The sequence below is a fragment of the Siniperca chuatsi genome, linkage group LG22 (genome assembly GCF_020085105.1).
Source record: "Siniperca chuatsi isolate FFG_IHB_CAS linkage group LG22, ASM2008510v1, whole genome shotgun sequence".
NCBI classification, from domain to species: Eukaryota; Metazoa; Chordata; class Actinopteri; order Centrarchiformes; family Sinipercidae; genus Siniperca; species Siniperca chuatsi.
In genome coordinates, this window is record NC_058063.1 from 11,478,897 (window position 1) to 11,504,646 (window position 25,750).

The window sequence follows — 25,750 nt, forward strand, 5'->3', positions numbered from 1 at the left end:
GGCACCCCTCTAAAGTAAGGGGGCTAAAATCAGCCTTACTTTCATACAGACTGATATACACACACACACAGACGTCTGTTCTATATAACATCTTGCTACCCCCCCCCCCGTATACACAACGGCTCATCAGGCAGGAAAATCAAAAGAGCGCTCTCCCCAGACTCAAGGAGCACTGCGGCTGTTATTGTACCAGAGCCCCTTAATGATAAGCATCTGTTCCCCTCTCTGCTAGCGTTAGCTGAGCTGCCACTAAACAAGGCTTTTGTGCAATACTTCATCCCCCAAGTTTCCTTACTGTAACTTGACGGGGGGAGGAAGAAAAAGAAAGAATGAAATAACACCCGTAGATGTTGACGGTCTCCCTGCCCCCGTGGAAAATACTGCTGACTGTGGTCAAAATATGATTTAAAGAGGAGCTTGTTGAGAGACATTAGACATATAGTATGCTTTTGCGGCATAATTTCTCAACGTAAGCAAATATTTACTTGGGTTTGTGCTACGCTATAGCTCCGAATCATACATTATTTGCTGGAAGCTAAGACTGCGTACACAGCCTATTTGTACTCTAAGTCTGGTAGTTAATATACAGTGTCAGTACTTGATGTATACACAGTTAAGGGGAGTTAAGCTAAGCTTTCACCTGTGCTGATTTTTAACTGCTTGTCAAAGCTAATTAACTGTCTGCCTTTAGGTATCTGTAACGTTCTTTTGTATTAAAATAATGCTTCATTAGCATTCAGACGTAGTCGTCATGTCAAAACTCAAAAGTTCCACCCAGGTAGTCCTTGAGTTCCAGCAGGGATGACAGTCAGTTGTGAAGAGGTTAGCAATTTTCTTTAAAATTAGCCCCTCCCCCCACTTTAACTTTTTTCCTCCCTTTTTTTCAAATCAATGCCCAGCAGGCTGAAAACGTGGACTATCCCTTTGGGAAATCAGGAAGCCTCAGAAGCTGACCAAATTGTTTTGATGCAGTAATTATGTTTAGTTAATAAATCAGGATGTCACCCTTTGATGCCTTTCCCCATGTTTTACATATAGAAGACACTTATTTAATGCCTGTGTCATGTTTTGGCGTCTGTCTTGGCAAGTATTTTCTGCCCCACTGGCAGCATGATACAAAATTGTCAGATGACAGTGCACTTCCTAAAACCAGATGTGAAAGGTACGGAGAATCTGCGCATCTGCTTCGGTGACGTGTGCTTGTACGACGTTTCTTTTAGAGCAGTGGTTTACAATTTTTGTCAGATGTACCCCCACAGCCGTGTCAGATGAATTCAAGAACCCCTTCATCGACACCACCTGCCATGTTCCAAATGTGTTCATTTGAATTGATTTTAAACTGGATATTATTTAACTATTAATGATATAAAGGGGATATTACAATTTTTTTTATACAATTAAACTGTCATTGTTTTCATTTGTACTACTACCACTTGGAGCGGAAGAAGCTGGACGTTTCAATCTTTAATTCATTAATTCATAATTTATCCAGTACATTTAGCTAATAAATTCAAATATTTATCCATTCATTTTAGCAATGTTTTTTATTTATCCATTACTTTTAGCTAACTATTGTAATCATGTATCCATTTTAGTTGTTTCAGCTGTTTATCCATTACTTTTAGCTATCTATTTTAACCCCTTATCCATTACTTTTAGCTATTTAAACTATTTATGCATTACTTTTAGCTAACTGTTTCAACTTCTCTGCTCACAGCTAGTTTTCATGCACGCTTAGTCATGTGGTGCTCAAGTATTACAGCAGACTTAATATGTAGATGTATATTTTTCTAATCAAATTGTAAATCTCTGTGCTACTCCTCAATCTTTGCATGTAACCGTGGGGTACAAGAGCCCCTTGTTGGGAACCACAGTTTTTGTGGATTTCCGTGAAGTTTGCTGATCAAGCAAGAAAGGCAAAGGACCTTCAAAATTTCACACAGAACTTATTGTCAGGATGTCACATATTACACATTCCTGATTAAGCGCCATTTCTAACAGGCTTTCTAACAGATTTTTTATCCTTGGCAGGATGTTGCTTCTAATGTGTTTGTTTGATGTGTTTAATGCCACAGAAGTCAGTCATTCTGCAGATTTTGCTGTTTTAGAGTGTGTTGCCTTTTCCCGTTTCTGTCCAAGTATCCTTATGTGCACTTGGCTTTTATGGACTGATGTAAATTTTCTTTCATGGCTTCGGTGGAATCACTGTTGATCCTTATCTCTCCCGTAAAGCCACGAATTTATTGTCGGCAAAAGGCTTTTTAGTGCCCAAAACTGGCTGTGGTGGCAAATTACTATTTGAAGAGAGAAAATTATCTAAAAGCAACAGTGAAAGTTATTGACCATGTTGTAGTTTGATTGTGTTCCTGTTGTCTTGGTCTTAGACACCTACGGCCTCTTTGGACTGCTCACTTTGTTCCACTTTGTTGCCTGACAATAGGGGGGAATTTTAGATTGATTCACACTGACTAATTCATGATTCATATCTGCCACCTGTGGCTCGCTGTGTAGTGGTTTATTGAAGGGTTACACCACCACCCCCAACCCCCCTCCAACAAAATAATAATAATAAAACTGAAAGCTTTAGGGTTGTTGCTGGGATTGAATGGTGATTGATTTTTGATTGTTTTTTGTTTAGTTTTTTCCTTTACAAATGAATTCCTGTACATTACCTACATACATTATCTTTACCTTACAGTCTTTTCACCTTAATAAGAAACAAATATTTTCAAAGACTTGTTTTTTCTGACATGATGTCAACTAATAATGGACTGGATGTTGTTTATCACTTTCTCCCATCACCTCTCTTACAGAACACAGACCCTGTTCATGACATGCTTCTTGATGTAATTACTTGGGTTGGCATCCTCCTGTCGCTGGTCTGCCTGCTCATCAGCCTCTTCACCTTCTGCTTCTTCCGCGGCCTCCAGAGTGATCGCAACACTATCCATAAGAACCTCTGCATCAGCCTGTTCATTGCCGAGTCCCTGTTCCTGGTGGGGATCAATCGGGGCGACCAGCCGGTAAGACCTCTGCTCTTGGATACTTTCCAGTTATGCTACTGTAAAGTATCAATATATTTAGCACCATTGCATTTAACATGCTGCTCAAAGTACAGCAGAACAGTGAAGACCATTAAAGGAGATAATAATAAAATAAACTGTTAATAGAATGAATTATCAATTGACAATGCATATACTGTAATAGAAGTAAAACAATTGGGTAAAATCAAAGGTATAATTTGGTGTTTTTGAAAAATACACTTTCTTGCCAAGATTTGGATGAACAAATATATACCATCCTCTGTACGGTAAATATGTAGCTTGAGTCAACAGCCTGTTAGCTTAGCTTAGTCCAAAATCTACCTACTGCTTACTGCTCCTGGCCAAGAAATAGTCTGGCACATAACCCCTGTTAACCACTAAATTGTCGCTTTTACACAGTTTTTTTTTTTTTTTATGGATCAAACAAACGAGCTATAACGTGTTAATTTGTGAGCTTTAGAGGTGCTGGTAGGTGGATTTTGTTACCTTTGGTCAGAGCCAGGCTAGCTGAAGAAATTGAAACCAATTTCTTTAGGTAATCAGATATGTTTGAAGGTGCCAACAATGCAGTGAAGTACAAAACCTGACCATTATGCATGTGATATCTTTTCTGTATCTTTGTGATATCTGTTTTTAGTCCATGTAAACACTCAGGTAGCAGCATTTTGAACAAATGGATGTCCGTCTTTTTACTATATAAGCCAGTAAGAGGAGCATTACAAGAAAAAAAAACACAAAATGAAGACATGCCTCTTTCTTTGCACCTTGCGCAAAAAACGTCTTGAATCACAAATGTATACCCTAGGGGCTGCTAGAAGGGCTCAATGAAAGCTTTGTATTAATCTTCACTGAAGGTTCTCTCTAGATATAAGAGCCAAAAAAATTTGGAGAAAATTTTACCTTGGGTATCCTGCTGTGGTGTGAGTGCTGCTTCCCAGTGAGTGCCAGTGGCACTGGACTGAGACGCAATACTGAAAGAAAAGAATTGGATGCTCTTTATTCAACAAATGCTCCCTCTCTTGGTTGCACAGAAGCAAACACATACTTGAAATTACTCTCACATACTCAGTCACAACACACACACACACACAGACACACCCGCCAACTCACTGTCACATCCTCATATCTGGATCACTCTTATACTGTACATACTTACTGACATGAATTGATCCGTTCACCCAACCACCTCCTGGAGCAGTTTTCCTATTGGTAAACACTTTAGATTAATCTGGATCAACCTGTTCCATACACTAAACATTCTTCTTCTAGGATAATAACTGTAGTTCAGATGGCATTACTTTCCTGAAAGAGCTCAGCTGTGGTAGCAGGTGGAGGCATGCTGTCACTGCACAGTCATCTTCAAGTGTGTGCGTTCAACACTCATATTGTAGACAAATGTAGAGTCATTGCATGTATACAGGATGGCGAATGGCCTTATTCCACCTACAGCTTCTCGCAGTCGTGCCATTTTTGCTTACTAATGAGGCAGAATACACAGTTAGGTTTGCTCTCCTTGTGGAAAAAATGTCTGAGAACAGTATGAAATGATCTCTAGGTTTACATTTATATAGGGGTCAGACACTGGATTATATCTTATGGCTTCTTAAGAATTGTAGTTATTTATTTGTTGTCATTGTTTATATCATATTATCCCACACATACCTACAGTTCACAACTGTGTTATAAGTGCGGGCGAATTATGATAAATAAAAATACAAAATTCACAGAGAAAGAAATGATATGCCCTTACTTTTCAGCCCCATGCTATCAAATCATATCTCTATGTTGCTCTTCAAACATCACCAAAACTATCAGAACCAAAACTCACAGGCCATAGTTTATCCGCAAAAGCTACGTCCCTGTGAAGTTAAAGATAATGCTTTGGCCTACACCTTTCCCTTCCATAACATTTTATGGGTGTGATTCACGGCCCGGTTCTAAGATCACTCTTCTGGACTGCAATTAATGTCCGCTCAACCTTTTAGTTATTTAATGGAATCCATTTCAGTGACAAAATACGCTAGTTATGTTCAACTGTGCTAATAATTAGATCAATCCATGTAAGTACTGTATCTTATTATTGTTAGAAAGTGTGTGGGCACGTGCATACTGTACATGCAAATGACATTGTGTTGTATTCTAGTCTTACCTGTACGTATCTCTATCAGCTCAGGAAGTGTGTAACTACATTATGTGCTCCCACCTGGCCGTGGTATAAAATGCAATGAGCTCCAAATGGCTCTTGGACTGTTGACTTCACTTCTTCATATCTCTCTTTCCTCCATGCCAGCTACAGCAAACAAGACCACATGGGCTCAGTAGCTGCAGCATTCTTCTGCCAGTCACTACAGGCAAACATCCAATCACTTCAGCCAAACAAAGCTTAGCAATGCTAATTGTTGGGAAGACACAAACATGCATAGGTCAGAAAATGCTGCTCGGTTATAGTCACTTGGATGACACACAGTCATATTATGCCCTTTAGCAAGACATTTAATCCTTCAGGAAATCAGCTAAAAGCCCAGAAGTGATTTGATTAAAATATGTTTTCCACTGTGAATACTCACATCTCCGTTATTTTTTTCCTCCCTCTTTATCTCTCTCATTTTTGTTTGCGTCTGCCACTATGTAAACCCTTCCCAGATTGCTTGTGCTGTCTTCGCCGCCCTGCTCCACTTCTTCTTCCTGGCAGCGTTCACATGGATGTTCCTGGAGGGCGTGCAGCTCTACATCATGCTGGTGGAGGTGTTTGAGAGCGAGCACTCGCGCCGGCGCTACTTCTACCTGGTGGGCTATGGAGTTCCCGCGCTAATTGTGGCCGTTTCTGCTGCAGTGGACTACCGCAGTTATGGCACCGACCGAGTGTGAGTACACGTGGAGCTAGCTTGTGAATTGAAGCCACAATCTGCAGAAGAGAATTGGCTTTCCTTTCTGCATGTAATACTCAAAAGATCAGATGAAGGTACCTTTTGACTTGAGACGGTCTGTTTTACAAAATAATTGATTTGACATTCATTTTTGCATGAGTAGAATTCAAACCCATGCATTACTGTAGAGACAGCTCCCTAGAAAAGTGCATTTGTTGCTTAACCAACAGATCCTTTCAGGGATATGAATTTACACCAATATTCATTTAGTAGTCTTAAAGTGTACTACTCAGCCTGTGAAAACAGTAAATGTCTTATTTTGCTCTGGATGAGCTTTGTCAGGTCTGAGAGAATATGCATAGTAAGAAAATAACACTTGATTATTTTTTGTTTACCAGAAAGCCTGCTTTTTTAACTGGGGGTTTGGAGCTTGAAAGATGTGGGCGTCAGGGAGAGTCTGCCAAAAGACGCTATTTCATTATAGCAAGTGTAGGAGCTTGACCCATGCTAAGGACCAAAGGCTGGGATGTCTTGACCCCTGCTGCATTGATTTTGACCATTCCTCTTTTAATCTGTCTCTTGTCCCACAACTTTTTGAAAGTGAAATACAAAATGATTGAGCACTCTTGTGATGTTGGGGAAATGTTCTGTTGCATCAGATATTTAGGTATGAACACCAAACTGAAGGAACTGCGAAAGTATGCACTGATTTGTCATTTTCAGAGTTTTTAAGAATTTTAGAAGAGAGTATAGGTTGTGGACAGGAAGACCTGGGGATTGAACCACTAACCCAACGCTTCTACCATTTCTGCCTCTTATTATTACTGAAATTAACAAGTAAATAACTTCCACAGTTTTAGAAAACATCCTAAATCCTGTTCTAGTGGGGTTTAGTGGGCAAACCAGGAGGCCAAAAAGAATAACCCCACCTTAACCCCACCATTCTGTGTGTATCTACAGCCACAGAAACCCTGCTAACAATAGTTTGTGTTTGTTTGAGGGGCCTTAACAATCTTGCAGATGACGTTCCAATAGCTATTGCTCATCATCAACTTTTAATGAAGCAGAAAGGCTAATCAAGCTGCGTACATTTCCGCACTGCTGAATTGACATTGTTTTGACAGTGAAAAATGCTAACTTCAGGAGATAGTATTGCTGGATGAATGTCAGGCTATTGTGGTTAATGTCTGCAACATTTTAGGATGCACAAATTATAGCACGGGGAGAGAATTCGAGGAAGAGAGGACTGAGAGTGAGTATGGACAGGGAGATGGAGAGTGAAAGAGAGAGAAAGAGACAAGAGCTTAACAAAAAGATAGGGAGCGACGGAGACTTCTTGTATTTCATACAGAAGCTATATAAAATATAATTTCTCAGCCCTTTCCTCTGAAATACAAAGTGGTCTATAAAGCAGTGTAATGCCACGCAGAGGATCACCCTCCATTCCTCTCTGTTAATCTCAAACCCATCTGAAAATAATGAAGATCAGCAGTTTGCTTCCGAGATGTTGATCATATATAACACACACACACACACACACACACACACACACACACACACACATAATGCAACTGGTAGACAGTGCATTTGTAGATTGGCGGAGCCATAGTTCTTGGTGATGGATGAGGTGATAGCTGCCAGCGCCTGAGCCTTGGCATCATGTGAATAATTAAAGCCTGCCACCGGTGGAACAATTATATGCAGCCATTGAAGGATGAGGGAAGGGACAAGATGTGACACGTGTTGAATAGCAGAAGGTGGGGAAGGGCACGTAGTCCCACCGCAAATTGATTTGGGAACCATAGCAGTGTTGGTGGTCTCACTTTGAGCAGAAATATAAAGTCAGAAATATCAATAACAAGCTGTCAAAAGTGACCCCAGTTTAGTAGATGGCTGAAGCCATGTCCCAGTGACTCTTAATAACTGAGCACATTAAAAAGGCTGCAGCAGCCTGAAGGTCAGCAAACCTTTGAAGTTACCTGTTCAAAGTTCAGATCAAATAAGAATCTCTGATCCTAGGAAAGTAAATTAGAATTTCCATTCAATTACTCCAGTGATTACTCTAATTGTGCCCTTGAGCAAGTGACTGTACTCTACTCAGGTATAGCGAAGGTGCTTTGTGGTCAGCAAAACAAGGATATGATCCAGTGTAATTTCTTTAATGAAAGTAATAGATCAAACCACCTGTAAACTCAGGAGATAGAATTACTTTTTTTGTTTCAGTAATCTAGTTGCTGTTAGAGTAGTCCAGTCTGTTCCACTGAGCATGCAGAATAATGGTGGGTATTGTCAAAGGTCCCCTGTGGAGTTTTCTTGTTAATAAATACAGCTATGTTTACATTCAGTTTCTCTCACCAAAGCCATTGTATCCTAGGCCTAACAAACATGTTGAATGTATTTTCTTTCTTTTAAAACATTTGCAAGGCTAATTTTCGGGGGGGAAGTATATTGAAACATGTTCTGTTTACTTCTATTTTGACATTATCAAGACATTATCAAGACTCTCATGGGAACTGCAAGGCAGTAGTCATGACAGGCAGAAGTAGCCAAGCTAGCGCTACAGCTAGCAAACTAATCTGCTAGGATGTTTACTGCCTGGTTGACCACTATTGGCTGTGCTAGCTATTGTGTTATATCTTATGACCACACTAGTTTTCTCAAGCGCAGTTGTGTTATGCACTTGCTGGTTAGCTTCTTACTGTACATGTACACAAGCTAGCAAGGCTACGAAAAAGTAGCCTAATGACACTTTCAGCTGTCTCCGTTTGTCACGTGACCCTCGTCTTGCACGTTGTAGCGGCCTCTTGAGAGTCTTTTGCTAGCATTTTTCTTTGTCTTCTTTCCTTCCTTTTGCTAGCACATTGCTACGTTTCTTGGTGCATTAGCTTAAACCACTGATGCAAGATACAAACAAAACAGGGAGCTGCTCATCAAAACATTGCTCCATAGTACCACTGTAGGTCAAAATCTTCACTGGGTACCTTTAATCAATGTTACCAAACACCATGCACAAGTCTTTAAGATCATACTTTAAGGCAAAATGTGCCCCAGGACTGAATCATAAGCTGCTAGAGATCTCCTTGGCCCAAATGTTTCACATTGCTTCACTCACTCACTTGGTCATCAGCTCACTCTCACGCCAATGAAATGGCTCTCTCTGTTGCAAGAAGACGTCTTTGCAGATTAAGCTGCTTTCGCTCAAAGGACAGCCTGTGTCAGATCCCTGCAGATTGGTGGCACGAATGCCAGAATACTCAGCACAAGCTGTTGGCACGATCATGGCTTGTGTTTTGACTGGCACACGTTTGTGTTTTTTATTGCTTGGTTATTAAAGGAATAGTGCAGAAAGTAGCACACCAGCAGAGGTAAAAGATAAAACTACATGTGTTCCAAAAGCCAAGCATAACAATGACACAAGTGGAGAAGGGGAGGTAGAGGAAGCAGAAAAAAAACGTAAGCCCACAGCTCCCACCGCCCACCATGTCTTTAAATCTTTCTATGATCTGAAGAAGCAGAAGGCAAAAACTGTTCTGTGCACGTTGGGCATCTTTTGTTTGCGCTTGTTCGCTTCTTTTTGCATCCATATGTATTTTTCTGCGTTGCCTCCTCTCATCCATTGATATCAGTGAGGGGGAGACATATCAAGCCCCAGTAACAACAAAGGAACATTTTGTCCTTGTCTTTTTTTGTCCTGTCACATCTTATACAGTATTTATCTGTTGTTTGTCAGCAAGTTCTTTGGTGACAAAAAGTGAAACATGTACAAACTTGTCCATAGGAGGTTTGTAGTCTGAATTTTAAATTTGTAGGCTACATTGCTGTAACTACTGGATATGCCTCATTTTGTTTTTCCTCCAAGAGGAACCAAAATAGCATTCACCGTATCAGGGATCATTGTAACGTGCTTTGTTTTGCCATCACATTGTTTCTGCGTAGTATCAGAATAGGTTTTATGGGAAAAAGAAACCTAAATTTTCATCAGAAATCACATTTTAAAGCAGTATGCCATATTTTTGAGACAAAGTTGCTTTTTTTATTTTACATTTTTGTCTTTAGCACTTTTTACCACAGTCACTTACAGTGGTTTGTTCCTCTAAGTGCCCCATACACTTCAATTTGCCTTAAAATGCTATTGAATTAGCTTATTCTCTGCCACTTCCATTTTCCCTCTCTGTCAGCCTGAATGACAGCGCGGCTGTATGAACTGTAATTTTCCAGTGGCCAAAAATGGAGGCGTCTTTCTGCTGCAGCAGCGGAGATTAAAAGATTAATAATTCAACCACAGGTCATGAATCAAGTTTTTTTTTTTTTCTCGACAGTACTGTCACATTCTACCGGCCCTGTTGCTTCTAGTCTGTATTTAGTTTTACTCAGAGGAGAAGAACTGACTCTCTGTAATGTTTTGATATGAAGTGTGAGGTCAGGAGAGCGCGTTATTTAATTATTGACGTAATTATAGCAGTCCTACAGTCCGTCATCACAGTTAACACGAACATGTAAGACACTTTGTTGAGTGCTTAAGAACTGTGTGTGGCCAAATCTGTCCGGGTCAAGGTCAATCCAATTCCTTTGGAGTGATACAGTTAGGATTCAATTGAAAACTAATTGAATCATTCATAAATTATCATCTGTAATGGTAATTTGCTACCTTAACTCGACAAATTAAAACAGAATCGAACTAAAGTCTGGTCACTCTCAGCCTATAGAATATATCCTTAACAGTTTTAGCTACATCCCATCCCTGTTTTTTGTTTAACTTTGATAGTGCACCTGTTTTGGCTATGAAAGCCCATCATTATAGCTGCTATTGACACTGAAAGCCCCTTTTCCTCCAAATTCTCACTGATGGTCATAATTCTTCAAGCCCCTTGTGGCGATCTATGTTTTGAAGTGCCTATTCCTCTGTGTCACTCCAGCCTCCCACTTGATGTATATCCTCTGAGCAGGAGTATAAAGCTATAACCTCAAATCTTTCTCTCTCTTCCACCCCTCCTCACTTTCTCTACTCATATTCACCATCCTCTCTCTTACTTCATATCCCCCTTTTCCTCTCACTCTCTCTCTGTCATTGCAGTTGCTGGCTTCGCCTGGACACCTACTTCATTTGGAGTTTCATAGGCCCAGCAACCTTGATAATTATGGTAAGCGTAACACCCCCACACACCCCCACACACACACCCTTCTGCTCATTAGCCCTACTTAGCCTGCGGGTCATCGCTTAAATGGTCCACCGAGATCCCTTTTTCTAGCTCCTATCCTCCCTCTTTTCTCTGCCCTGTTGAGCATATATGCCACCGCCGGGCACGGAGCCGTCCAGAAAAACGAATGAGGGGTGTAGAGAATATATTGCAGTTTGTCAACCCGTTGCAGTCACCGGCTGGGACAATTTTGGGGGATGGATGAGGGGGGTGGGGGTTGAGAGAAAGAGAGTGAACTCTGCTCAGTATGCAGTGTTGGAGTAATCCGCACTGCGATTATGATTGATTTTGTTCCTGTTCCAGCTCGTACTCCACTACCTTTTTCCATCTCCTCCTCGCAGGCACAATGACAGCTCAGCTACACAAGCGCTGTGTAATGAGCACACACACACAACACACTTTCTGTGTCTTTCCCAACTAGGACAGCTCTAATTTTCTAAAAAAAAACAAAAAAAAAAAACTGCTTTTTTATTGATCCAAGTGCTTCAAATCTGGTGTCAGGCTGGTGTTCATTTAAGTATTTAAGCTAATGCCAAGCTGGAAATATTGCTGTGGCAGGAGACACCAGTCAGCCATCATAATAAATATTTGGGAATCAGTAAATCAACTTATAAATATCCCTAACAACTAAAAAAGTGACAATATTCTTGTGCCACAAGACCCAAAATTTGGAATTCCAACAACTCCTAACACAGCTCTTACTGCCCAGCTAGATGCTAAATCCAAACATGCATAATGCACTTTCATGCTCCAGTTTGGTATAATCATTCACAATGCAACTCTGTGTTACTTATGACTCACTCCTTTCTCTCTTTGATTTACAAATAAGAATATCTATGTTGGAAAGAAGGCTAGAGCTCAGATTTAATTCTACCCCTGGGAATTTGCTGAGGGTTTGGGCAAAAATGCATTGTAAGCAGTTAAAAATGGTTACCTTTTTTAATACTCACTTCATATCAGCTGAATGCCAACATGTAAACAGGAGTGAAGCAAGTGAAAGCTTTCTAACTGTTGTAGTTTTTTAGGAGTCATTCTGAAAAAGACGCCCATGCCGCAACCAGATCTGACTCATTTTCTATTTTTGTGATTACTGACTCACTGACAAAAAGAAAATAATGTGATACAGCAGAGTGGGTCGTTGATATGCAGCAGTTTTAATTTTTCTAACTAATTACAGTGCAACATAGGTGCAAAGGTTCAAATCATTGAGATGACTCAACTTATGTGTTTGTTTGAATAAGAAATCTGGTATATAAAGAAGAGTATTCCAGGAACACTTGCACAGAGCAGGAAGGTGAATTAAAACGTGTCCTGTTTTTATGGCTAGTAGGGCACATCGAAGTGTTAATAAAATTACATCCCGCCCATTGAAGGTTGTAGTTGCTTGTTATATAGCAGGGAGTATAATGCTGAAAATGCTGAAAGTTCTTCAAACATTTGAAAAAAACGCCAATTTCTTTTGTTTTTGTAGATGTATAAACTGTAAAAGAAAACGAATGCAGCAGCAGTGGAAGTTATTCCCTGCGGTTGCCTCTAAGTGTGAATATGATGAGACAAGTGTGAGTAAGTCAGATGGAAAGGCTCCCTCATACAAGTACGCAGCTGCCTTGTCTCACCGTTCCCTGTTTTGTCTGTTGCACCATAATGTTTCATAGGATTTTGCGCTCTGTTTGGCAAAGTGGGAAACCAAGTCTGGCTGCAGCGTTCCAGCTTTGTGCTACAAAGTGCTCTGATTTAAAATGAATGGAATTGAAATAGGAAACATACAAGCTTCATTCCTCTCTCTCTCCCTCTGCCTCTGTGAATCTCTGTCTGTCTCTCAGCTTAATGTGATCTTCCTGGGCATCGCTCTCTACAAGATGTTCCATCACACAGCCATCTTGAAACCAGACTCTGGTTGCCTGGACAACATCAAGTAAGGGCACTCAGATCACACAGATATCCATTAAAGTCGTCCAGAAATAGCACTCCTTGTGATGTTTTGTTATAGATGGAAAGAATGTTGCAATATGAGTGTGATGGGCTCACCTCCACCAAATACACTCTAACAGCTGAACTGTATCTGGTACGACTCAGTTTGGGCCGACTTTTCCTCCTGTTTCCTTCAGGTTAATGAACCCCTGGTTAAAGAGCGACATTCTTGGTGGTACTCTGTATTCAAGCCGTTGTTCCCGAGCAATTCACTTTGTCTTGCCTCCCCCTTTGATATTTTGAAACCTCATTAAAAGCACTTAAAGTTGTGAACACCCAACCCAAGGGTCTGGGAGTTTGAGCCTGCAAGGTAAGCACCTCCCATTATGCTGAAAGGTTGTGTCAGGCAGGATTAAAATTTAAACAGGTATTCTGTTGCATCTCTATCATTATCTGAACAACTTGTCTGCACTGAAAAAGGCCAGGAGACAATCTGACAGACCTGACCTGGTGTTATCTTGGTGTCAACATGCCTCAGATGAATATTCATATCGTGTGTGTTTTGTGTGTGTTTAAGTCAGTTTATCTGCTTATGCCTGGCTGCTTTCAGATAATATTAATGTTTAAGGGACAATAATGACAAATAAAACTCAGATGCAAACTTTCTATGTTGTTTAAATACCTTGCTATGCATTTACTGTACGGGTGAAATTAATTTCAGTTTTGCTAAGATAATTTAGGAAAGATATCTGGAAGTGCCATATGTTTCTGTACAATCAGTAAAAATACATATACCCCTGTGGAATAATGAGAAAGGCAAAATCCATCTGTTTAAAATTACCCTTCAAGGACCATACGAGTGGTTTGGCATGTTTTAGCTTATTTATTATGTATTACAGACAATGCTGCTGTTTTTTAGGTACTTGTATGTATTTTGTATACTGCTCATAATTTCTATTCTTTCCCAAATGATAATAAAGTCACATAGCAGACATTTGAAACTTGCTTTAGTTGTGTAATCCATCACAGTTACAAAGTAATATTAGTGTTGTGAGATAAGTGCAGACAATAATCAGCCTGTACTTAAGCTTAATTAGTAACTTAATTAATATGGAACGGTAATTTAACATTGCCAAAAATGAATGCAGTCTTGATGTTCACTGTGATGGATTACACAATGGTTGATAAAAATATCTTAAGACATTAATTGATTATTTTTGGCTACTTGGGGGCAGCTGATCTAGCAGTAAAGACAACATTGACATATTATGAACCTATGTAGTTGATCTGACAAACAGTTGGATATTTACACATCCAGCACACATTCGTTTGGAGTCATGTTTCTGGCCACCAGGCGACTGTAAGTCCAGTATTAACTTTCATTTTAGCTCTGTTTTGGTCTCCACCAACTCCTGAAAAAAATATCTGGCTCTTTAGCTGCTGAATGCTTGCACTATGTTCACAAGCTAGTTGCCAACTTTGTCTGTCTGTTGTTTGGTGCTGAGCAGGTAGTGTACAGTGGGTTTACAGCTGCCTGATGTGGCTGTATACAAGGGGGATGAGAGCTGTGAACCAAACAGTAAGTAAGTTGGACATAAAGGACATAAAACCAAAACAATGAACTGAAAGATGCTTAAATGCTTTGTGCAGCTGAGTAGGGCTACAGTGTTGGGTGATAATTCTCTGCGGGTTGGTCACTATGAGCAACCCCTTTTACATTAAAGTAGTCATGTGATCCATTGTTATCATAAAAATATTGATAAGTGCAGCTTAAAGTACTAAAGCCCTAGATTTTACATGTATTGTGGTCTCTTGCCGTGCTTGGAAACTAGAGTACTATCATCTGTGCATTAAACTCAGATTTAACTTCATAGACTGATTCAGTTACACATTAAAAGTTTCATGCAGAAGTCTGGCTAGATGTGAAAAAAAGAGTTTTAAAAGTTGTTTTAAGGTCCTTTTACCCTGTAGAATGACACAGGGTTATCGGTCGTTGTCTTTGACGTAAGCTCCATCTACCTGGTGTCCGGGCAGACTCATTCTACAGATGGTGTAAAGTTGTTTTGCTGCCTGTTTGCCATGATGGATAAGGGTCTCTGCTCTGTTTTTGCTGTCTGCCTCGCTTTTTTGAAGCCACTCTGGACACATTAGTCTACTTTATGGCTGGCGTTCTGGCTGGTTTTTTTGTGGCATCACATCACTGGTTGTGTCTCAGCACAGTGGCCCTGTCTGCCCTGCTCCTCTCAGCACATGATTCACACATAAAAAAACAATCTTCCACAAGCATGATATGGCCTGCTTTAGCTGCACCATGTCAGACTGTACTGTGCCAATGTGTTTTTCCATCACGAATTCACTGCAGGATGTTCCAGAGCCAAGCCATGGTTTTTAAGTGCTGCTTTTGAGCAGGGCCAAAGAGTGACCTGCACTCACATTACAGTAATCTCAAGATGACATGTCGTAGCGGGGCGACATTTAAAGATGTTCAGCTTTTCTAGATTTGTCACTTCTGAGAAACACAGAAGTTGCCATATTTTGAAGTTTTGTTATCCTCCTGTGAACTGAGGCAACCGAGTTGCCGGTTGCATCAGCTCTTTGTAAGTTCAAACTTACCCTAATTATAATGTAAGTATTTACTTAGTGGAAATATATGCATTACTAAATTAACAATTAACAATTTCTTACGTAGAGATTAGTTTTTACTAAAGATGTACAGTACACCCATAGTCTCAGATACATGTGCATGTTTACACTCATATGTACAACATATGTCCAAAATAATACACAGCCCCAATCTCAAACATCCTGCATGAATAACCACGGCACCAAACACTGGCAGAAATACAGGCAGACCACCTGCAGCTCGTTGATTGGCTCCCTAACTTATTTACTGATGCTCGGTGTGGAAATAGATTGCTTAGCAGAGCACTTTGATGCGGCTCTAAACCACGACTGGACCGGAACAGCAGGTACATTGAGCAAAGCACTGATCCAAAACACATTTAAAAACTTGTTCTACAAAATACAACAGATTTTATTTGGTTATCTTAAAGCTTACAATTAATTTGCTTTGGCAGACCACTGTATATTTGGTCAACATTTCCAAGTCCATTTATGTATGTTACCCATCGTAGGTACCGCAAGATACACAGCGTAGTTTGTTCTGCAGCAAAATATTGATTGCTGGAGTTCTCGGTGTCATGATTTATTACACCGGCCTCCCATAATGTACCAAACAACTGACCTCCTGACCCAAAGTCTTACTGAGTTTGAATCAGTCTGCGATGTTTCAGATGACCATTGGAAAATGGTATGAAGCTGCGCTTCTGTTGTCAGCCCTCATTCATCTGACACAGTTGTTAAGTCAAGACCCATTACTCACCACATGATTGCACTTTCAGAAGACTGGCTTTAGTATTGTCGGCAAAATGATACTGCTTAGCCAAACATATTCTGCCATAGCCACTAATTGGTGCTTCTGTTTCATCATAAACAAGTAGTAACAGGTAAGTAAGATGAAAAAAAATGTTTTAAAAAAAGTACATGGATTGAAATAAAAATGTATTTCATCCTTGTGTTTCTCTCCATACTGCAAAATATCAAAGCCAGATACAGTATGTGTTTGTCCAATTTAGTGTGGTAGTGTAGCCCTTACTATCATAACAGAGTCAAACAAAATGGCCTCTATAAACATTTCAGATTCATTACTGCCTTACTTTTCATATGAGATGTTCAAGGTGAACTGGTTTGATGATGATGATGATGATGATACTAGTGGTTAATTAAGTCAATTTAGCTTAGTTTAATGAGGTGTGTCTTCTTTTGTCTTATCTTTCTGCCATTAGGTTCCTCTTTATGGTTTGATGTCATGTTTTCTGTTCAGATTTCATCATGCTGCCTTGTTTTAATATGAATGTTTCATCTCTCTTCCACTGTGTATATCTTTCTTCCTCCCTGCTTTTCTTCTTTTGATTAGCACTCACATCCTGCCTTTTTATCTTATGCTGTGTTTATCTTTAACATCTTTCTGTTTTTTATCTTCCATTTTTTTATTTTTTCCTCTTCATTTTAGCTACCGTTATTATGATGGATGTGTTATTGTAGAATGGCACTGGTAAGATGCAACATTTCTCAGTAGAGAGTGTAGAATAGAATTGATATTGTGTTTGACGTGTTTTTTCCCTCCTCACCCCATAATGGAGACAGCGGCTGCCACTGCGCTGTGATTCGTGGATTACAACATGACTTTTGCACCACTGTGACTTTAAATACCAAACTTGCTTCTGAATGCAGCATATTCAGAACATGATGGACTGAACATTTTTTAAACAAAGGTCAGAATTTTGACCTGCATAGCTTCCTCCCCATGCACATAAGACACTTCAAATAAAATATGCTAACGAGGATGATGTCAAAGATAAAAAAAAAATCCTGTCTCTGCTAACATCAAAAACTTTCTGCTATTGATGTCTTAAACACTTTGCGGTGATTAGCATTTTAAGCATACCTTTGGTTATATAATTAACACCCTGTCGAGTTGATCACAGCACTTCCTCTTTTCCTCCCAGAAACAGCCTATGAAATTACATTATACAGTTTTAAAACTGGTTGAATTGACCAATTGCAATCTCGTACATAAATGATGTGACATTGCAATGAATGGCACCTCTGCAAATTAAGTCATTTTGAAGGAAATTGGCAGTAATTTGATGCCACAGTCTGAAGTAGTTCTCTGCTTAAAATTGCTCATTTTTGCCGTTTCTTCTTGACGATTAGCACAATAAAGCTTCTCTCACTTTTTTGTGCTTCGAAAGAGAAGTGCTCTGCTGCAGCCCTCAGGGATAGATAGCATATCTATATATTTCACAACCATTCAGATGGATCTATGGTTTTGTGACAAGCACAGTTGAGCTACAGTACTTTATATATTATATATATAATATTGCTTAGATGCTTAATGTGATTAAAATACACATTCATTAGAATTATTCCTAAATAACTTGCCTTGCCAAATACTACACTTTACATGAACAAGTCTGAACTTCATGATGCCAGAAATATGAACTGAGAGCTTCTGCAACTGTTTAGTAGCTTGTATTGTATTAGTAGCTTTCAGGCAGGCAACAGTTCTGACAGGATAAAACTCAACTGAAATGCACCCTCTTCATTTGTAAGTGAGCTGTTATGCAGTTTCAGAAGTTTTGCCTCAAGGCTCCTTCCATGCAGCTCTCAAAGTCATCCTCATATTTATCTGATAACTCCAGAAGAAGATAAGCCATGTGCGATATGAGTCGTAGCCTCTTCATATCCTGTCCTCTTGGATGCATTTCTTATGACCTCTTGTGTCTCTATCATCCACCATTCTTCAAACAAAACTGCCACTAGTTAGAGGACAATATTTTGTTCTCTTTGTGCCCACTGCTTGTGTTTCTGTGTCCATTCCGGGGGCAATTGCCTTGATGAAGTACCTCTCCCACCAGGTCATTAAGACAGCCCTGGGAAAATTATGTTTAATGGTTGCCCTGGTGAATTCATAAATCATTTATTTTGCCGCACACCTGGCCCATTTATAACAGCTTAAATGCGAAGGTCTGCCAGCGCTTATGAGGGAAGCTAGATACTTCTGTGAACCGAGATAATTGTGGTTATCACCTGTAAATCACTAACAAATCCTTCCCAAAATGTATGAATGTCTGGCCTTGATGTTTGGATGTGGATGCTGTGAATGTAGCTTTAATCTCCACTGCCAAAATAAGCCATCTTCCTTCTTGGTGCATTGTTTCCCTCTTAATGTCTAAATTTGTACATTGTATTTATGGCCACACATTTTGGATTACACCTCTCCATGTCTTTGTTATGTGATTTGATTTATTTCTGCCTGTTTCTCTGTGTTTTTCTTTTTGTTATTTTGTTCTTGTCATATTGCTCAGCTATCAGGATTATGAACCTGAGATCAAGTAAGACGAAATTGGAAGGACCCTTTTTCCATAACGCCATCTTTCATTTACTCCTCCATATGAACAAATCCGCACCTAAATCCATCTAACTGCCTCTCTGAATCATTAACATGATTTATTGTGGAGTACTCAGTCATGTTGAAGGCTGCATTAGTGTGCACACAGCACTCCTGTCTTAGATATACATAGCCTACAGATGTGACAAGCAAGATTAGTTTTAAATGACACCTGTATCTTCACAGTGCACTCTACAGAAATATTAGTGTTGTAATGTAGATACGGTGCTCACATTTGTCAGTTGGTAGTCTTTTTTTTTCCTTCTATCTGCATCCAATTTGTATAAGCACATAAGGGCACTAATTTCATAAATCAAAGTGTAGGGCAGTGATTCACAACCGGAGGTACTCTTATCCCAGGGGGTACCTCTGCGCTTGCTAGAAGCCTACTTGGAAAGATTGTAGAGTAGCTCAAGTAATTTAAAACAAATTGTGATTTGACTCAAAAATATATCCACATACTGACATTGACATAGTCATAATAATATCCACTTCTATATAATTAGTAGTATCAAATGACACCATGTTAAAAACCAATTCAAATGAACACAGCTGGCGTGGTGAAGAGGGACTTGAGCTCATCTGACAGGCCAGTGGTCTGTGGTCTGACAAAAAACAGTTGGGAACAACTAGTGTAGGTCACAAAGTTGTGCAAGTTTTTGTATTTTCATTTCTGTAATACGCGTGGTGCGTTTAGGTGCAAATATACAACAACTCAAATATGCCACCAAGGGCAGAATAAGTTCCTTTTCTAGATAAATTCATATTTCTGTACATACTGAATGTCGGGCAGTCACCCTTTTTAATGATGTACAATTTCTAGGCATTGAAATAAACCACAGAATAACCACATTTGCTGTTATGAATAACGTCGGCCACAAAAAACAAATAAGGTACACACCTAAAGAAGGTCTTCATCAGGTTTAGACCAAAACATTGCATGAGATAAATTAGTAGTAAGCCAAGTATGCTGTTTTACACTTACAGTATTCACAGTCACACTGCTGTGAAATTTAACCGTACAGTATCAGTTATAGGGCGAGCCATGATTCTGATCTACCACATCGTGTTGTTCATAGCAGCTGTAGCTCCTCCTCTCAGCATCTCTGCTAATTTGGATTACGTAAACCTTAAAGCTAGAATACCGAGATATAACCAACCACTGAAGTGCACAAGAGCAGAGAAGTTAGCCATTATTTTAGACAGCCAGGTGGTGTTTGCGCAATACTTAATCAAGGTTACTTGATTATTCTGGTGTGCGTAATTGTGCTTTGACAATGCGTGGCACTCAAATTAGAGGCTGCAGAAGGAAAACTTAACTGCCTCCTTCAGATGGCTGTGAACGGATTTAATCAACTCATAGGAAAGATCTTCACACATGCAGGCTGTTGTTGGATGACAGATGCTGGCAAGAATCAGATATTAATCTTAACTCCGCCTGGCCTGCTGCGGCACACAGGGAGTCACCAAAAATACCAAAAGGGTGGAGGTGAAGAAAAAATGCCACTTCTCTGCGCAGTGTGCGCAGATAGAGCCCTTCATTCTTAATAGACTCTGCATTCTCAGGGGCATTTATCTCAGTTCAACCTTTCAGCTTGAGTAAGAATTTACAAGACACTTATCCCAATCCTCAGGAAGTAGAATCCAACATGTAATATACTCATGTAAATAGTTTTCTAAGGAAAATGTCATATTTGTTATTATTTATTTATTATTTATACAGACCTCCGTTATCGTATATATTTGAATCTGCAGTTTTATGATCATCTATGGCTTTTCAAATAGTCAATGGTATCACTTGAATGACAGCAAATAAGGAAAGGAAAAGGTAGCGAAGACAAGGACAGAATCAGAAAATGAGGATGAAAATCATTGTCATTTCTCATCAATTTCTTTTCCCTCTTCATTTGTTTTTGTGCCTTTCCTCCCTTTCAAAGGAAAACCTTGATTTTTAACTGTGGATTAAATGATACCTTGAACTGATTTCTTTTGGATACGTTTTAAATCAGTGGTAGCACACACTACAGTTAAAGTTCCCACCAAATATTGTATTGGTACATTTTACACTCCTCCTCGATAAGTCCAAAACCAGTTTTAAAACATTTTGAACATAACAACTTTGTAAGATGGCTGTTGCTTTATATTCCAGATCATGGGTGATCGGGGCCATTGCCTTGCTATGTCTGCTGGGCCTGACCTGGGCCTTTGGCCTGATGTATGTCAACGAGAGCACGGTGGTCATGGCCTACCTGTTCACCATCTTCAACTCCCTGCAGGGAATGTTCATCTTTATCTTCCACTGTGTGCTGCAGAAGAAGGTATGTATTCATTCTTAAGATGTGCTGTGTGACTTTGAAATTGTATAATGTGACATCAGTTGACTGCACATATCATTATATTCATCCCATGCTTCAGCAAATATGTCACAAAAGCATCTTCACATGTGCCATGTATGAAACGCTCTGAGATTGCTACCCTTGGATTTGGTCTTATTGTGTGTGCTGTGCCTGTGCTTTTGTTTCATACAGGTGCGTAAGGAGTATGGAAAATGCCTGCGTACTCACTGCTGCAGTGGCAAAAGTGTGGACAGCTCCATCGGTTCTGGAAAAGGCACCGCCTCTCGTGCTCCAGGACGTTACTCCACAGGGTCACAGGTGGCGGGACACTTTTCATGATCCCCTTTCGTTTTTTTCTTTCTTACATTCTTGATTTACTGCACTTGACAAGACATATTAATGCTCATTTGGTTTTGTATTACCACTGCATTTTATCTGTCTGCATAGCTAGAAGCGTGGACGACTTGTTCCTAGATAATAATCTGTGACATTACACAGATGTGCACCTCCTTACAGAACAAATGAGAAAAGATTTTAAAGGTGACTGTGTAGGTAAGCATGATAGATTTCAAGGAAGTGCAGCATATGTCCTCGTTTGGAATTGATAGCAGGAAAATGTAGTGCACGTTGAGCTAAACATTTTCTAAGTACATAAAGTCAGTCTGCAATGCGTTTTCACTGCATCAGGCTGCACATTGGTACGACGACGCTGACTAAAATATTGGCTCGAGCTTTGTGAGGAATTCTGTGTGCAAGTGGTAAGTCTTCTTGTAAAGTAAATCGTTAATGGATTCCTCCCACACTGACATGGAGTATAGGATGAATTGCCATGATACACTATAATTGAACATCATATCCATATTCTAAAGAGTGTGATTTCCTTCCAGTGTTCAATTATAAATAGTCCTTAGAGTCAAGCATGCAGTGGCAACCCACGATACAAGCTGGATTCTGCCTACAGATCAAAGCGTTTAATTATACACAGTGCTTCGACAAGATGGCTCTAACCTCATGCTCAGTCTCTTTATATGAGCAAGACAGGAATGGAAACACTCAGAAAGACGTGGTTTATTTATTGCTTACTCTGAGGCTCCTAAATGAATGTGTAATCAGCAAAGTACATTGGAACCCGCTGGCTACGAATGGTTCAAGTTTCTGTCCAAAAAAACAAGCAGAAATAGCAGTGTCACTTTCAACCCATCTGTGTTCATCCAGTGCCGGGTACAACATCACGTCCAATATGTTAATGAGATCAGCTATGTCAGTATATGTCACTGTTAGAATATGCGAGCTGTGTGTCACCCGTTGTTGACACAGACGTTCCTAAAACGACATGTCCGTCTGAGAGTGCAGTATTAATCTTAACACCTCTGCGTGGGCATTTTTCACATCATTTAAGATCCGATGATTAAGCTTTTCTGTAAAAAGACAAAAAAAAATTCCCGGTCTGAATGTCACCCTTAAATGGAGAATTTCAGGAGGAGATTAGGTGAGATGCTGTGACATTTGCTCCAAATTTAGTTAATGGTGATGGCAGTGGCCATGACTTAATTAAGCCGAAACCTGTCTGAGGCGTTGAAGGCAGTCACAGAAGAAAAGATTCTTAAAAGCACTGCTATTTCATTCCTGTCCTGTCATTTTTAGCATTTGGTTAACAATAAATTGCTGTTATGGCTGTGTAAAGATGACACTTTAATGCAATTTTATTATTAACGATAGGAATGATGACCAAAGCAACAAAAATAAGACATTGGTTGTAGTAAACAGGAATTTTTCTTTAAGTAAAGCATTTCATCACAAAACATTTTGCACATTATTTTCTTTTCACTCTCACCAAACTTGTTATATATTAATCTGAAATCTTCTGCCAAGCCCCTCTGGCACAAGATAGAAAATATTCAGCTGTGGTTGGATATCCAGACCCTTAGCTTGTGCAACAGCCCATGGGACTGTCATAATTAACCAGGATGAACCCTCTTGGATTGAGCCTTTGCAACCCGAGACACTGATTCGGAGAGCTTGACTGATGACTTTATTATTGACTTCACCTTTCCCAGTACTAATGCTCATCTTTAATTGGAGGTTACTTATCCCCACGGCTGACATGTTTCATGGTTTAAATACAAGATTAAAAAGCTGACAGTCTCTTTTTTTTCTTCGCGTCACTTCTCAGCCGCTTTATACAGTCTATGATCTCAGATTTTTACATTTTACCTGTTTAACTGGCAGTGTTCAGAGTGAATATTCAGATTTTTTGACATGTTGTTTGTCTCCGCAGAGCCGCATCCGTCGAATGTGGAATGACACAGTCAGAAAACAGTCCGAGTCCTCTTTTATGACTGGTGACATCAACAGCTCTGCATCACTCAACAGAGGTACTTGGTCTTGCGATTAATATTTACTTGAATGACTCCTCAGCACACCGGCCTTCACCTTAAACTTCATGACTAATGCAGGAGACTTTTTTTCAAAAAAGCGTCACTATTTTCTTGAATTGTAGTTATAATCACTTTCTACTTAATGTGACACAGGGGCTTTAGTCTATCAAAATTCTTAGTTTTTTTCCAGTTCTTTCAACCACAAACCTTGACCCAACATCTCAAGTGAAGTTATATCAGTCATTTCACAATAGTTTGCCTCAGATACTCCAAATAATTAAAAGTCAAAATAAAAGCATCTACGCAGCTGTTAATTATCACCAAATATTGAAGCAAGTTCTTAAATATGAGAAATGAAATGCATCGGAACTGTCAATAGCCATGTAACGCTCAAAAGAGAACGTGATTGTGAATACAAGGCATTGATTAAAATGATAGAATCCTTCTTTGGTGTCATGCTGCTACAGAAAATTGTTTATTACGTTTTGAAGCATCAACAAATCATTTCTACCACCTAGTAATTTAAAGGAATATACAAAAAGGATTTCATTTAAGCTAAACAATAAAACAAACACAATTAAGTAAATGTAGTTCTGATGCACATCATGCATTTCATCAAATTGTTTATGAAAATTCTAGTTTTGGTGCATTTGATAAGGGTGATAAAAATTGTTATTATTTCTGTCCCTGTCAAGCAATGCAACATCGTGCCATCTGACTGCAAAAACCTTGAAACTGAAACTGGGCATCCTCTCACGAAAAGTGCTGAATAACAACCTCAAAATCCATTCAGTGAAATTCCCTCTCAGAAACACATTAATAAAAAGTATTTTACCATAATGCATTTGACAGCGGCGCAGTGAATAGAGTCAGAGTCTCTCAGGTTATACAGAAAGTAGATATCAGACTACATCTGACATCAAGTAGCAAATACCATCCTGGCTGGCATCCGTCCCTGACACTCTCCCCACTCATCGCACCTCTTGATGGAGGGCTCGAGTTCCACACTGCTCATTCTCTAAATTCGCTCTGGGTGCCTGCCTGCGTAGACACTAATGCATAGTTACAATGATGGATTAATGTTCGACATAGGGAGGAAGTGTCAAGATCTCAATAATTAGGCACTCAGTTTAGCACCATCAACAGACACAGCCTTTATCTGAATTGGGGCGGGAGATGGGGCGTTAGGTCGGGAGTTGAAGAAAAGCCCACATGGAAATTCCATAAAGACAAAAGGCGGAGAAAGAAATTATTAACACAATTTTATACCTGGCTTCTTACCAGGCTGGATCTGATAGAGACAACACTTGCAAAGCTCACGAGTGTGCCGGGAAGCATGTTCCGCCATCACAAGTATCATAAGGAACAGATGCGAGTAGAATTGCACTTATCTATGGCTGCTCCAATGTTGTTATTAAGGAATTATGTGTTAAGGAGTGAATATTTCTTGCTAATTTGTCCGTGTCCCCCCCACACACACACACACACACACCTGAGAGTGAGCTTGCAGCTGACACTCTTGTGGCGTTCTTCTCGAGAGCGGAGTCATGCAATCATCTTGATAGCGTTGCATGTTAAGTTTATCCCAGCATTCAGGATTATTTATTGCACCACACAGTGTGGTTTTGGAAATTGTCCAATTTATCAAACACAGACACAATAAGTGGGGGATCTGTCATTGGGAGAATTCAAAAGAGGCTGGTGTTTATGGAATACACTGTAATTAAGGCAAGCAGCAACAGCAACAACAGATTACTGTTTTTTAAAATCAAAACAACATTCTGATTTCCAAGCAAAATTATATTATGCCTAATTAATACTAAACTCAAACAAAAAATGTGAATAATGCTGCAAGATTAGCTTAAATCAGCTGCAATTCTTCTATTAGAATGCCATCAAAAGTATAAGACTAACTTTTGAAAAGACGGTTAGAGCCACAAGGTAATATAAACATCTTTCTTCATTGGTATGCCAGATTCAGAGCATTAGAAAAGAACAGTACA

At 39.6% G+C, this 25,750-nt stretch overlaps 1 protein-coding gene across 12 annotated transcripts in view; it reads left to right on the top strand.

Moving 5' to 3' along the window:
- Positions 1-25,750, top strand: part of LOC122870064 (adhesion G protein-coupled receptor L3-like) — a 214,476-nt gene that overhangs the window by 181,115 nt on the left and 7,611 nt on the right. For all 12 annotated transcript variants that reach the window (XM_044183768.1, XM_044183778.1, XM_044183779.1 and 9 more), the window contains 7 exons: positions 2,814-3,023; positions 5,688-5,908; positions 10,986-11,052; positions 12,933-13,024; positions 21,183-21,351; positions 21,562-21,687; positions 23,648-23,744. In XM_044183768.1, the coding sequence (XP_044039703.1) occupies positions 2,814-3,023; positions 5,688-5,908; positions 10,986-11,052; positions 12,933-13,024; positions 21,183-21,351; positions 21,562-21,687; positions 23,648-23,744 (982 nt within the window). The remainder of the gene's footprint in view (positions 1-2,813; positions 3,024-5,687; positions 5,909-10,985; positions 11,053-12,932; positions 13,025-21,182; positions 21,352-21,561; positions 21,688-23,647; positions 23,745-25,750) is intronic.